Below are 14,456 nucleotides of genomic sequence, written 5' to 3'. Positions count from 1 at the left end.
AGTGCCTTTTTCTGAGGCACTGTGACTTTGCGGTGTAGGTGTGTCTTCGTACACCGTACACCGACACCAGGGTGTGTGTGTGTGGATGTGTGGAGCTCCATCTGAAACAGGGCATTCACCCATACGTTAAACATGACCCTCGCTTTGATTCCTGCAGCTCTCCTGAGCTTGTATCTGTTGTCTGGTTCAGTTTCGAAACTGAGATTCACAGTTCCAAGTCGCTCTGATATTGTTTGTCTACTTTGGTTGTTTCCAGCCTCACATGTTACTAGATCTGTGCAACTCACATCTTCTAAATCAATACATGCAAATGTGCATCACGGAGAAGGAAGTGAACCAGAGTTTAATTCCGGTTTATAAAAGGGTTGTAAGGCACTGGAGGTAAAAGGTGATTATGATGGTCAGACCTTATTGTTTTGCGTTGAATGATACACCCGCAACCATATCTTCAACAAGCCTTTCCACACACATTCATACATAATTATATGTGTTTTTCGGTTGACCAATCCATATATTACAACACTGTGAATGCAAACATTGTTTGCATCTATGACCCCAGGGAAAGTAAACCACCCGACATAACAACTCACCAACACACACACACACACACACACACACACACACTTTCGCAGACACAAACGTATGCACTCTTCAAGCACACACAGGTTCATCAGTTATCATAAGGAGTAATGTACTGTATGGATATCTGCCTTTTTTCTTCGAGGAGGCAGAGGGATAACTCTCAGGTAATACCAGCCGAATTTTGTGCTTCCATTTTAAATATGTTTTCTCTGCACAACCCCGGGGGTGTTAGCATAACCCAGAACGTGGAGCCTGTGAAGGATCCAACCGTGATCCTCTCAATAGTTAATGACATGTTTGCTGCAGCTCATTGCTCATGCTGCAACACCGCTGTGGGGCTACAAGAGATATTGACCAACACCGCTACCCAGGAGTTAAAGTCGGCGCTCTCTTCAAAGAGAATACCTGGGTTCATGCCCCCTGTGCTGGTGTTTGGTGGTCTGGACGGTGATCTGTATTCAGGTGTTAACTACAGGAAGACGGTCACGAAGCCCTTTCAATTGGTTTCCACTAACAGGACTTTAAGTTTCTTCTCGTCTGATTCACTTTTACATAGAATAGATCCGTGAAAGGCCTGAAATAGAGAGACAAATTCAAGGTTTCAGGTAGGTACTGCATCAGAATGATAGCTTTTTGAAAAAAATATCTTAAAAATAATTGCCTGGATAATATGAAAGAAATAGGCTTTTGGTGTTTATCAGGATTCCTGAGGCTTTATCCACAGTGGTGGAGATATAATAAGTGCTGCAATAGTGTAAATGTCATATAAAGCCCAGGAGAGGCCCAATTTATCTTCCTTTTCCAGCTAAATTTTTCAACATAGATTGTGTCCCAGTTACCCAGGTATTGAATGGCTGATTTCAATCTGGACATATGGCGTGTAGATAGCACCAGCCTATTCAGTCCCTGCACATCTACACAATTGTGGATTGAGTTTTAGTCTGCTGTGTATTGCGGCAATGACAGATGTAGGTCAGAAACAAAAGTAACAATGTAAGACGAAGTCAGAAGACTCGCTGTGAAACTAATCTAAAAGAAAACCCCAGCAAAAATATAACGCAGAACAAGCAAAGCATGTAAAATTTTGATGAGTCAAATCCAAATTCAAATCATGAGTAGCATAGCTAAACTGTATAGCGTCCCTTAACAATTGTCCATCTTCGCAACTCTCAACACTTAATACTCAATGACCAACACCCAAAAGTGACCACAGGAAAACCTTAATTGTTCAAAGCCCACCAAATCAAAGAACTGTTCTCCATCCTTCATCACCTTCAAGAATCCAGCAGGTGTTCATAGGGGAGCTTCAGGCATTCTGTCCATCAATTGTCACCAACAGACCTTTAAGTGCTACCCAGGATTCAGTTTTACATGTCTTTAACTTCTAATACCGCCCATAAACCATGAATTATAGTTTTATTATTATGATATATTCGCTATTCAAGACCCGTGCAGTCAGTGAGAACTTAATGCATCATATAAAGTTAAATATCAGTAAGAGTTTAATATTTTAAATCCTAATGACGGTGGTGAGGGTGTGTTTTTGTGAGTGTGTGTGTGTGTGTGTGTGTGTGTGTGTGCCTGTGTGTGTGTGTGCGTGTGTGTGTGTGTGTATGTGTGTGTGTGAGTGTGTGTGCATACATGTGTGTGTGAGTGTGTGCGTGTGCGTGTGTGCGTGTGCGTGTGCGTGTGTGTGTGTGTGTGCGTGAGCGTGTGCGTGTGCGTGTGTGCGTGTGTGTGTGTGTGTGTGTGTGTGTGTGTGCATTTGTGTGCATGTGTGTCCAGACTTGCTCTTCTCCTTGTCAATATTCAAATGCCAATCCAGCATAAGAACAAGATAAAGCAATGCACTTAACAGCAGCAACTCTATATCCCAGATGCTTTCTCTCACGCCCTGAAAAAAAGGTAATTGGGTACTGGGCGGGTCAAACTATTCCATCCAGATTCATTTGCACCTCCCCTTAAATGGCACTCAGGCACTTCCTAGCCTCCGTCGGTGGTTAGCACTGCTTTTAGCCTTTTACAATCGCTACCGTAATTCATGCAAAATGCCATCTTTAGCTGTTTTCCACTTCTCGCCCGATCACCCCCCCGCCCCCCCCCATCTGAGACAGGGCCACGTCCCCCGCTAAAGGGAATTCAAATGTCACCCCCGTACTCAGGACGCTTCTGCACGGAGCGCTGAGCTACGGCGAGCCAATTAGCAGAGGTTGTGTCCGGCCATAAACAACAGGCTGGGCGTGGTGGAGAAGGAGCCGGCAATGATGGCGCCCCCTCATTACCTTTCTTCCCGTCTCACTGTCATGTTCCCCGGGTCCCGCCTCCCCCAGCACCCTTCCAGAGGATCAAGCCTGTTATACCTTCTGTCTGTTAGTCGGTTCAAAACAAGAAGGGGTTTTGTGTCCAATAAATGAATCCAGACATAAAAGTATATTGAAATGCTTAACTCACAAAATAAAGTTATTTTCCAAAAGTTGTAATAGTTGTAATACTATGTCAAATAAAATACGTTTTTGCATCATGCCAACTATTTTTGAAGTTGAAGGTTTTCCGTTAGATTGTTTGAACTATATCCCCTTTACTGTGTAAATTTGATGTTATCACACACATAGTCCACCTGTGCAGTTTATGCCAGTATCTCCATCGCAAAGAAACCATCCATGACCCAACTGACGTTACTACTATTCCTCATATAAAGGAGTGCTGTTAACCTTGAGCAAAACTGATCCCTTGAATACCCGGAGGAAGCCAAGGAAAGGTCATTCTGAGATTACAAGCACATACTAAATCACTTGGTATTATGAGACAGTGATGCACATAAAAAGCCACTATTTAATTTAGCTAAACGAACAGCAATCAATGTGAACCAATGAGGGTTAGGGTTAGAGAATGACATCACTGTGTTTAACATTTTTTGCATCGTATTATTTTGATTTATGTTGCTTTTTACCATATTGCTTCGCCGGCTCCCTGGTATTTGCCTTTGTATTGTTTTTGCTTTTAGTTCCATTTAGTTTGTACCATTGTTTGATCTGTGTCTGTTATACGTGTCTGTTATGTGTGTGTGACTGTGGCTTTGTGCTGTGTATCATTTTGTCGTACGCGTGCATGTGTGTGTGTTATCCCCTCCACCAGACGCCCCCACCACCCCGCCTCCACCCACCACCTCACCCCCCCCACCCACTCCTCCAGTCTCCAGTGCCCTCCGACCCCGCGCGTCAGACCCTACGGTCACTGACACAGGTACAGTAGCCCCTCCTCCATCCTCCTCCTTCCTCCCGTCCTACACCCTCCTGCCTATCCACTTCTCCGTCCTCTCCTTCCCTTCCCTCCTTTCCCCTCCGCCTCCTATCCTCTCCTGGTCCACTGTCTGCCTCTCCTCCTCTATTCTCCTCTACTCTACTCCTCCTCTTTGTCCCTTGCCCGTATCCTCCCCTCTCCTCTACGTCCCTCTTTCTCTCTCCTCCTCCTCCTCCTCCTCTCGGTGTCTCCTCTCCACCTCCAATCCTCTCCTCTGCTCTCCACCTCCTCTCTGCCTCTCCTTCTTCGTCACTTTATTTCTTTGCATTTCACCCTTCCCCCCTACCCTTTGCCCTCCCCACTTCCCTTCCCCTCCCCTCCCCCCCCCCTTCCACCATCTCCCCTCCTCCCCCCATCCCCTCCCCCCCCCATCTCTCCTCCTCCTCCTCCTCCTCCTCCTCTGTGCCTCCTCCTTTCGCTCCCTGGAGCGCCACAGAGAGACAGAGAGAGCTGACTCTGTACTGCCCAAGGTGTGTGTGCGGGGAGATCTATATTTCACCGCCCCCCCCCCCCCCCCCCCGCGGTGCGCTTTCTTGCTCCACACTCTTGTTATAATTCAGCCGCCGGTGACGTCCCTAATCCAGGAGCCGTGAAAAAAACACTAAACAAATGTATGCTGGATAATTAATTCCCTGATCTGTTGTGCACAGGGAGTGAACGCAACGCGTCTTAAGTTGTTCCAGGATAGCTTCAACCGGCCGTGTGTTTTATGAGGAGCGCGGGCCACATGGGCGCGCGGATCACAAAATTGGCTTTTCCGAGAGACTGCTCCTGCCTTTATGTAACAGAGAACAGGCAGACATAATCCACGCCTTTTATCCTGCCGCTGCATTACCAAATGCATACGGCGCAGCGTACTCTCCAGAGATACACGTACCCAGTCATTCTCTCTGGCTCTTCCCGGGCTCTTTTTTTTTCTTTTCTCTTACTCTGTTCCGCCCCCCACCCCCACCACCCCCGTCCCCCCCCGACCGCTACCCAACCGGCCTTCTCCGGTTCCATTATCACTTCCTCCATCTCCTGCCGGCTTCTTCAGAACAGTACAGCTCTCGTCCCACAGACGAACCGGCGGGCCCTGTGCTCTCTCCTCTGGTCTCTCATCCACCTACCACTGCCTCTCCGGTTTCCAGGTTGTCTCCCCCTCCAGCGAAAAAAGAGCCCGCCCTCTCAGCCTCCACCTCTCGCTTCCTCTGTGCCTTCATCTTCCTCTCTTATTACCTTCCAGACTCCCACTCTGTCGTTCCTCTGCTTGGTTTGCTCAAAGCTTTATATCTTTTTTTTTTTTCTGTTGTCTTTTCTCGTTTCCCTCTCTCCGATTTTCTCCCCTCCGAGTTACGCCGCGTTTCCTCACTTGTTCGGAAACCGGAACAAGGCCGCTCTGTTCCTTGCTCTTTGCTTCTTCCTTCCAATGGGTCTTCAAAGTGCTCCCAGAGCTGGCACATGGGTAGCATATCAGGCTGGCTTTTCTCTGTTTGTCCCGGGAAACCTTGTGTGCTAGATTCCTCCCCCAGCTCTTCCCCCAGCTACAAGCCACGAAGATGTGTCTTCGTGGCTTGAACGCTTCTGTGTGATATATTCTCTGATTACTCAACGTCTCCTCATCAGAGAGACAACATCTGCAAAGCGTGTTATTTCAGATCTTGTCGTAGATAGTTGTGTCCCGCAAATATTCTGGTTGTGTTCCATGACGTCTCCTGCGCTGCTCTCCCGCTCTAATCTTGCGTCTAGCTGTCACTTATGTCGTAACGAAGGCCCATCTAGAGGCATTGTTTAGCAATATGCAACTAGACAAGCAAGGCTCACAGGGCAGCTAATATGTTTTCTTCCTGTTGCATCTCACGACCGTCAGTCATTTTGATTTAACCAAGGAGCAACAATTACCTGCCATTTTCTCGCTGTAATAAGATAATTTCCTTAATTTCCCTCTGGGATGAATTTAGTCCATCTAATGAAGATGGACCAACTTAATATAAGGGTAAAATGCTGAGTTATAGAATTAAGCTATGCTCTTAATAATTGTTAATTGTGAGTGATTATGTAATCCATCTTCTTATCTGTTTACCTCTAATAAGGAGGCCAGTCCATTGCAACGTAAGGTTTACAGTTAACCAAACAGTATACAGTCTAACAGCTTAAAGTCTGGGCTGCACCTGGCGGTTTATCAATGATGAATTAATAATAACCTAACTATTATACAAAAGAGGCCCTGATGTAAAAGTAGAATAGATACAAGGGCTTAACAGGACCAATACCTGATCTGCATGTGGCAGACGCCTTTTTGTTTTCGCAGAGAATGATCTAACAAATAATTTGCTTCAAATTTGAATTTCATTCATCTCTGCTTTGGCAGTTATTTTTACTCATTAAACAGAAATCCATTGTTTGATGTACATTTATATTGGTGCAAGTACATAACAACAGTGGCTTGAGTTCCAGGAAGTTTAAAGACAACCTAGCTGCTTAAAACCTGTGAAAAATGGGTCTAGTATTAAAACAACAAAGCAAACTGTGATTTCAAGACCCAAATTACAATAATCAGTAATCATAACAAGACATAACGAACAATTCAAAAACGCAAATTATTACCATTACTTATTTTAGTTTGATAAATATGTATACGTGTCATTAGAAAAACAGAGTGAAATGTATTTATTCCTCCCCTTCTATTTTCTGATCAGTCAGCCGTTGTTATTGGGCATTTGGCAGCTATAAAAGCCATTGGTGCAGCGCCTCCATCTTAATTGATCCTCCTGATTTAAGTGCTCTTTGAGAGTCAAGAGCTTGTCCTTATTGCCTTTGATCTCAACGAGTCTCATTAGCTGTCATGACAACCACAGTGCCTGAGCCAGCAGGGCAATAGAGCAGGGATACATATTCAACTGAGACTGGCCTGGAATTTGTCAGCATTTTATTAATATGGACATAACAATATAACAATAACAATATCCTTGTTTTAACACCTTTTATTTTCTTATTTTCAGGAATATAATTAAATCAACCAGCAACAAAATAGGCTTTTTAGATTAGCTTCATACGCGTATTCTTTGTTGCATATTATCAAAAAAGATGATCACTAAGATTGTGTTTTCTTTTCCAAGTAAATAAAGCATAATAACCGATTATCTTGTTATGAAAAGAAATACAAATTGTCTACCTCTACCCTTTATTGACATGCAAACCAGGGCAAATGTGAACACACTTGCACACAAACACACACACATGCGTTCAAACTCACACTCACAGACACACACACACACACACACACACACACACACACACACACACACACACACACACACAGGGTCGCTGAGTGGAGCATCCATACTGATGCGTCCCGCGTGATGCATTATGTAAATGAAGTTCTGGCACCTTGTAGCCACAGCCGCCGCGCCCCCCCTGCTGCCCCGTCGGTGTTAATGTCAGTAATGACCCTTCTCTATGTATCAAGGGCTCCGTGTCACAAGAGGAGCCAGCGGCCCTCCGTCCCCCCCCCCGCTCCAGAACCACCGCTACGCTCCATAAACACCCTGCCAAGCCCATTTGCCGACACCCACGCGAAGAGGCCGTGACCTTGTGAAGCGGAAAAAAGTAGAAAACAAATAACAAGGGGTGTTATTTGTGGCGGTTTGGTGAAAGATTTGACATTTCCACGTCTCGTGACCACGGCAGGGACACCCTCTCTCCCGGCGAGAGGTTCTGATATTATTTAAGTCAAGCGTCTCTGTCTGCGGAGGAAGACAAATAAAAAGACGGAATCGTCTTGAGACGGATGTTTTGTTTCCCGGCTTCATTAGTTTGATCCTGAGGGAAATAAAGGAGAGAACGACTTCTATCAAAAGACCAACAGCTTTGAGTACTGTATCGGGGAGGAGACGACACAGGGGAGCTCGCTTAATGTGGGATTTTCATCGCCTCGTGCAAAGTCGCTCGGCGGTTTCACCGTCGGGGGGGGAGGAGGCCGGGTGTTACCATAGTAACCTGCTTAACCCTTCAGCAGAGAGCTTTTGATAAAAAACAAAATTGTGTATACATCAACAATCATACATCTGTGATTGACAATCCACGGCCCACACACAATCTGCTGTTTTTTCCGGGATGTATAGAACTTTCTGTAAAGTCGGCTGGTAGATGATCCTGCGTAGCGCTTCTCCCAGGGTCTTCTCTGTCTTTAGTAATGCCAGTAATTAATTCTATAGCTGGTTGCACATGCCTTTATGTTTCTATGTATTGAATGTTTCTGAAATAAGTATGATTCTGATACTTGATGGAATGTCACATTTTGCATCAATATTGTATATCTGATCCACTGATTGCCTTCCAATACGAAATCATAAGGAAGCTAAACTCCCGTGGCTCATAACAAAGTCTGTTTATTACCACGGCCCTATATCAAACAACAAGGGGCATGTCAGTGCTTGAGAATCTCCAACTTTGGTGTTGTGCAGATAACTTTTCAACGGAACACCATGTTCCCATCACATGTGTTGTTATTATCTTCAATGGTGCGCACTGCCTTAAAGCTGCACTCAAACTGCATTAAAGTTGCATTAATGCCGAGACAAGCTAAGTAGATTCGAAGAAAAAGGAGTGCTGACTGCTGAGTCCCATTCCTATTGATCGGTGGGTTGTAAATGGTGGGGGTGAAGGCGAGGATTAGAGATGCATTCCTCATGCGCTGTGGAGGTTGTTTTATTGCTAATTCAGTGTGTTTAAACCATCAGGAAGGTCTGCTCATAGCGTCTCTTGGGTAGGATGGGAAGTGCAAGCTAAATGCTATGGGCAACATGCAACCTCATCACATTTAACACTTCATGAAACTGAAAAAGGCTTTTAATCAAATCCTGAAGAATCGATAAATGTCCCTCCTACGTTTTCTCCCTCTCTTGTATCCTGTCTTATTTAGAGAAAGTTGAGTACCCTCAGTCTTTGATGAAAATAGGATCAATTAAACGTAACGGAAACTTTTTCCTGCTCTTCTAGACCGGCTCATTGATCAGCTGTCATGTTAAACAGCTTGGAGAGCAAAATCGGAACTGACAAAATGATAATTGAATACATCCAGTGGATGGTGTGTGTCATTGATCACAGTTAAAACATTGTCACAGCAATAAGTGTTCACAAGACAAACCCACATTCTTTTTACTTCCACACACAGACCGCTTTGTGAGTACCGGTACAACCGTACACGCAAACGATAGGTGGATGATAGGCTTGAACCAGTTATCTCACACTGCTGGTCTTCTTCATTATCAGGTTGAAAATGTTTAACTCCCAATTAAGAGAGACTGGCTTCAGTCCCTGAAAGTTCACCTCCTACCTGTAGGCAATTCGATCCTCTGCCCGCTGAAGTTACTGCAAGTTGATTTGGTTAAATTGTCTGCTAAATTACTTAGTAGTAAAGAATATGAATATCCTGATAGACATTATTACCCGCGACCCGACCCCGGATAAGCGGATGAGGTTGAGGACATTATTACCTTATAATACAACAGTTGATTTCAACCAGTTTATTTTATTAGTTTGATTTTAGTCATTTGATTGGACAAGGGGCATTCAATGAGTGCTGATAGTGTTTAAAAGCACCGGGACTTTGAACTGTAAATGTATTACCCCACTGTACAGGTGTATCTAATATCTGTTAATTACATGAACGATCAGAAGCTGTTCTGAATCACACAGGCTGCCTAATTGACTGTCAAAAGACTCTCATTGCACTTGTTGCAAAATAAATGGAACCATACTGATAACTGTTCATGATACAAAGTAGCTGGCCAGCAGTAACTTGTAGACCTGTAAGCTAGATCTTGCCAAGCAAGATGCTCAGCAAGGCTCCTAGTCTAGTTGCAGAACTATTTGTGTTGGCAGAGCCAAATCAATAATCTGTTGTCACTTATTACTGAGAACTAATAAATGACGCTTGTAGAGCTGGCATATGAAAGTAATATCACCATCAAGGTTGTGCTGTTATACTGAATACCGGATCACAGCCAGACTGTTATTCAGTATAACAGCACCTCTCCTGTGATATTGCTTAAGTACAACCAGTTTGACTTGTTTGTTATTAACTGCTGCTTCCCCACTGACCACACTAGCCTCTTCTGGGGGGGGGGGGGGGATGAATATTTAAGATAGTCTTTCCTGGTCCACGGGTAGTTGTTCCTAAATGATTAGCAGCAGTAATTAGTTTTCTGAATCAAATTAATCGACTTTGACCTTGCATTAAATAACCATGCTCTCGCTCCCTCTCTCCCTATCTCTCTCTCTCTCTCTCTCTCTCTCTCTCTCTTCTCTCTCTCTCTCTCTCTCTCTCTCTCTCTCTCTCTATCTCTCACACACATACACACACACACACGCTCAAACCAACACAACCAAACACATACTCATACGCCAGGGGACATAGTAATCTTAATCATCTAACTTACGTGAGAGAGTGTTTGTGTGTGTGTGTGTGTGTGTGTGTGTGTGTGTGTGGTGTGTGTGTGTGTGTGTGTGTGTGTGTGCGTGCGCACTCTCCTCTCATGGTGCACCCTGGGGAGCAGTCTTATCCTAGCCGTGGGCTTTCGAAGCATCCCCGAAAAATCCCAAAAAGTTCTGCATTACAAATTTATTGAGCAAGACATCTACACAGAAGCTATTCCTCTCTGTTTTCTGTTCATCCTCTCACCCACCCTGCAATCAATACCGAGAACAAAATGTGGCTATCGGGCCTCTGTCCAAGACAGCAGGTGAGGAAATACCTTAGCTTAAAGGTGAAGTCTGATATGAGTTCAGTCAATTCCAACACTGTTTGGATTTTCTGAGTTCAAGTTGTGTCAGACACCAATAGGCCGAGTGTGAAATTTCTGCTCATTTCTGGCTTTAAGGAAAGCTTTTAAGAAAAGGCTGGTATGTGAACTGAGTTTACCCTGATCTTTGTGTCTGGAATTGAAAATGTCCAAGAATTCTCACCTGAATTTTAGCACACTTGGAAATCCAGCTGTTAACTCCCTGGGCTTCTCTATTGATCCCTATTGCACCCTGTTTATTTCAAATAAATCTCAGCAGCAAAAGCCAGTGGATCATGACCTCATCTAAAATAAGGACTCCCACCGTTTTGAGATTGCTTAGGGAAGGTCAAAGAAAGATCCGCCAGGCTCTCCACTGATATGAGGTGACAGCTGGGCTTCTTGACAAACGGCAAGATACAGAGGGTTGCTGTATGCTGACCATACTTACATATCAAATCGTATTTGAAATGCATGCATTTAACCTATCCCTCGTAGATCTATTTGTTATTGGTGGGATGGAAACGGCATCCCTCAAAGTCTAGAAAGCAAGAGACTTTGAGGCCTCAACGGAAGTGACGGTTCATCTAGAGTATTCTGCGCTCTGAACTGAAGTTCAGTGGCAGCTTGTTCCTACATTTCTGTTTACTGCATACTCTATATACACCATAATATAGTTCATTTTCTGGCTGGCAGAAGTGCAGTGTCTTGCCTTGCCCACAGGTTTATGATACTGGCTGACAGTGATGTGGAAATTATTTTTAATATGTGATATTTTTCTCAACGGTGATTACTTCAATTTGAAAGTGTGGTAACTCATTATATTATCAATTACACTAACTTTTGCGTTCCTTTCACAGACATCGACAGAAAGTTATTAATGGAAGAGTGCACATATGACAGCACTGCACTAATAAATAATACCTTTGAAAAGAAGGCTATTAGTTCTACCGCCTGAAAAAATTGTTGTTTCTGATTCCGATAACGGATACAGCTGCACGAAACAAGGAGATGCATTGTTTTACCAGTTTATATTGATTATTTGGCTGAAAAAGGCACAGAGCTCCTTTCATTTATTAAAGATGGCCAATGAACAAGGCCTAGCAACAACGACAGTCCTATAAATATTGAAATGGGAGCTGGCTCTGCTACACTATTATATCAAATCAAGCTTTGGAAGAATGTCTGTGCACTTTTTCAAAGATAATATGTCACAGGAGCATAAAAATACATAAGGCACCACATCAGCCAGGCCTAAATAATTCTGCTTCTGTATCAAATGCTTTTCACATAAAAATAATAATGGATTTGCCTCACCCTGATGTTTCATCATCTCATGGACTATGTCCGTGGTCAAAAAAAGAATGGCAGTAAGAAAAGGCCATATACTAAGGCAATGATTCATCACATTGTTGACCATGAGCTTTCTTTGGAAAAAGGGTGCAAATGCAGAAGTGTCACCTCTATATACACACCAGAGACAAACACACGCGTCAGTCAGTGTTTTAAACGGCAGAGCATATAAAACGTTGTTCCCAGTCGTCATGGACTGATATAAATGTTACCTACTGTTCAATTAGCATCTTTCACCGCAAGCCCCGCCCCTCTGTTTAGCTGCTCCAAGCGGAGGAAGCACAAGCATCTGCAGGCGGCTTAGGAGGGGGGTCACACCAGGTCATCTATCAACTCAGAGGCCTGCTGGCTCAGCCCCCTCCACTTCTCCTGGCAAAATGTCATCCAACCCTTAACATCTCTCAGGGGGCTATGCCGCCCGGTAAAACGAAACATAAAAACAATTTGTTTCACAGGCTTGATGGTTTAGATAGAATTAAATCAAACTTGAAACAATGAGGCAAAACATTACCTCCGGCCCCACGGACGAAAACCGCTTTCCTGTCAAACACAATGATCACAAAGATTGATCTTTTATTCTGTTTTATTCAGTGCATACTGGTACTTGTCATTCTCCTCTCTTCGTCTGCCTGTCTCGACCAACTACCCTTTTCTCTGTTATCTGCCTCTTTTCCACCTCGCTTATCATTTGTTTTGCCTTATGAATTAATTATCCCTTGCTCTCTCGCTCTCTTTCTTTCTCTCTCTCTCTCTATCTGTCTCTCTCTCTATATATCTCTCTCTCTCTCCCTCTCTTCCTTGTCTGTTTTTCCTCTACGTCTCTCTCTCTCTTCCCTGTCTGTTTCTCTATCTCTCGCTCTCTCTCTCTCTCTCTCTCTCTCTCTCTCTCTCTTCTCTGTTTGTTTCTCTCTGTCTCTCTCTCCGCAGATCCCAATGCACTTGGGCAGCACGGTACTGACCACGCCCTGATCGGAGGTGTTGTGGCCGTGGTGGTGTTTGTCACCTTGTGTTTGATCATTGTTCTGGGAAGATACCTGGCCAGACATAAAGGTAACTCACAGCTGATTGTCCTCAACTGTTCAATTGGATCTTATATACATACTTATTTTTTTCATTCATACTTAAGTTTTACGGTTATTTGAGCTAAAAAAAATAATAATAATGTTTTATCATTTTGATGACTTCTCCTAGAAGAAAGTATATATTGTACTGTCTTATACTGTTCTGTTGTTTGTTTTGAGCTGAAGCACTACATGGAAATTCAAACAGCAGTTCCTTAGTGGTCATTAAGTTTCTGAATTTAACTGAATTATAAATACTGAAGACATACCGAATTAATTAAGGGACTGCAGGTGGAAAATAGCAATCTGCTAAAACCTGGCACAATGCATATTTTCTTGTTGTGCAAGATTAATGTTTTATTGTGCATTGCCCCTGTCTTAAAAATAAATTACAATTACAATTACAATTACAGACATACATAGATACAGTAGTAGATAGGTCGATATGTAAGTAGATAAGAAGGTGGGTAGGTAGATAGATACATCGATAGACAGACAGACAGACAGACAGATGGACGGACGGACAGAATGACACATAGATAGAGACAGAGAGTTGCCTCACACGTTCACTCACTGAACCCACCTCATTGGCTGTCCCAGGAACGTACCTGACCAATGAGGCCAAGGGGGCGGACGACGCGCCCGACGCCGACACGGCCATCATCAACGCCGAGGGCAACCACGCCCACACAGAGGAGAAGAAGGAGTACTTCATTTAGACAGCAGGGGGAGCCGCCCCGCTCCCCCTCTACCCTCCCCGCCTGGCCCCCCCATCACTCCCCTCCTTTCGCCCCCCCCCCGTCTCTGCTTTCTCCTTCTCTTTCTGTCCCCCCCCCCCCCCTCCTCTGCTACTCCTCCTCCTCTGTGTTGTCTCGGCTTTGGACCCCCCGGCTGCGGCCCACCGGGGGGGGGGGGGGGGGGGGTGTCCCCGGGGGGGGGGGGGCCCACAGGACAGGGCCAGTCACGCTGTTGTACTGTTACTGCCTTTCTGCACCATGGCTCTCATTCCACCGCACGCCGTTCGTTTCTGTCTGTTTGCTGTTTGCTTTCGTTTTGTGATTTTCACAGGTGGCCATCTTCCTTTTTTTTTTTTTACTTTTTTATTGTCCATGTTGTTTTGGTTCTTTTTTCGTCCACTTCGACACGATTATCTTCAAACACGTGTGTGCCAACACAACCACATGCTGGGACCCTGTCCACCTCTCTCCCTCCCTCCCTCCTTCCCTGGTTCATAGATCTCCTATCGCACTTGTCTTTAGATACATATCACATCACATGTACACTACATGGTGCCTACTACTGTACACACACGCATACCCACACACACACGCCCACGCACACACACACACACACACATGTGCACACGCAGCTCCAGCCCTGATCGAGGCCTTCATGC

The 14,456-nt window shown here is 44.5% G+C and overlaps 1 protein-coding gene across 1 annotated transcript in view; it reads left to right on the top strand.

Moving 5' to 3' along the window:
• LOC311354850 (cell adhesion molecule 2-like) overlaps positions 1-13,814 on the top strand; it is a 15,282-nt gene extending 1,468 nt beyond the window's left edge. The window contains exons 4-6 of the mRNA XM_084474713.1: positions 3,718-3,825; positions 12,927-13,049; positions 13,661-13,814. Coding sequence (XP_084330839.1) covers positions 3,718-3,825; positions 12,927-13,049; positions 13,661-13,779 — 350 coding nt within the window. The 3' untranslated portion in view covers positions 13,780-13,814. The remainder of the gene's footprint in view (positions 1-3,717; positions 3,826-12,926; positions 13,050-13,660) is intronic.
• Positions 13,815-14,456: the final 642 nt, after the last annotated feature.

Source organism: Micromesistius poutassou (genome assembly GCF_964030765.1).
Source record: "Micromesistius poutassou genome assembly, chromosome: 10".
Taxonomy (NCBI): domain Eukaryota; kingdom Metazoa; phylum Chordata; class Actinopteri; order Gadiformes; family Gadidae; genus Micromesistius; species Micromesistius poutassou.
Note: the sequence above shows the minus strand (reverse complement) of the source record. Positions and strands in the feature narration are given on the sequence as shown.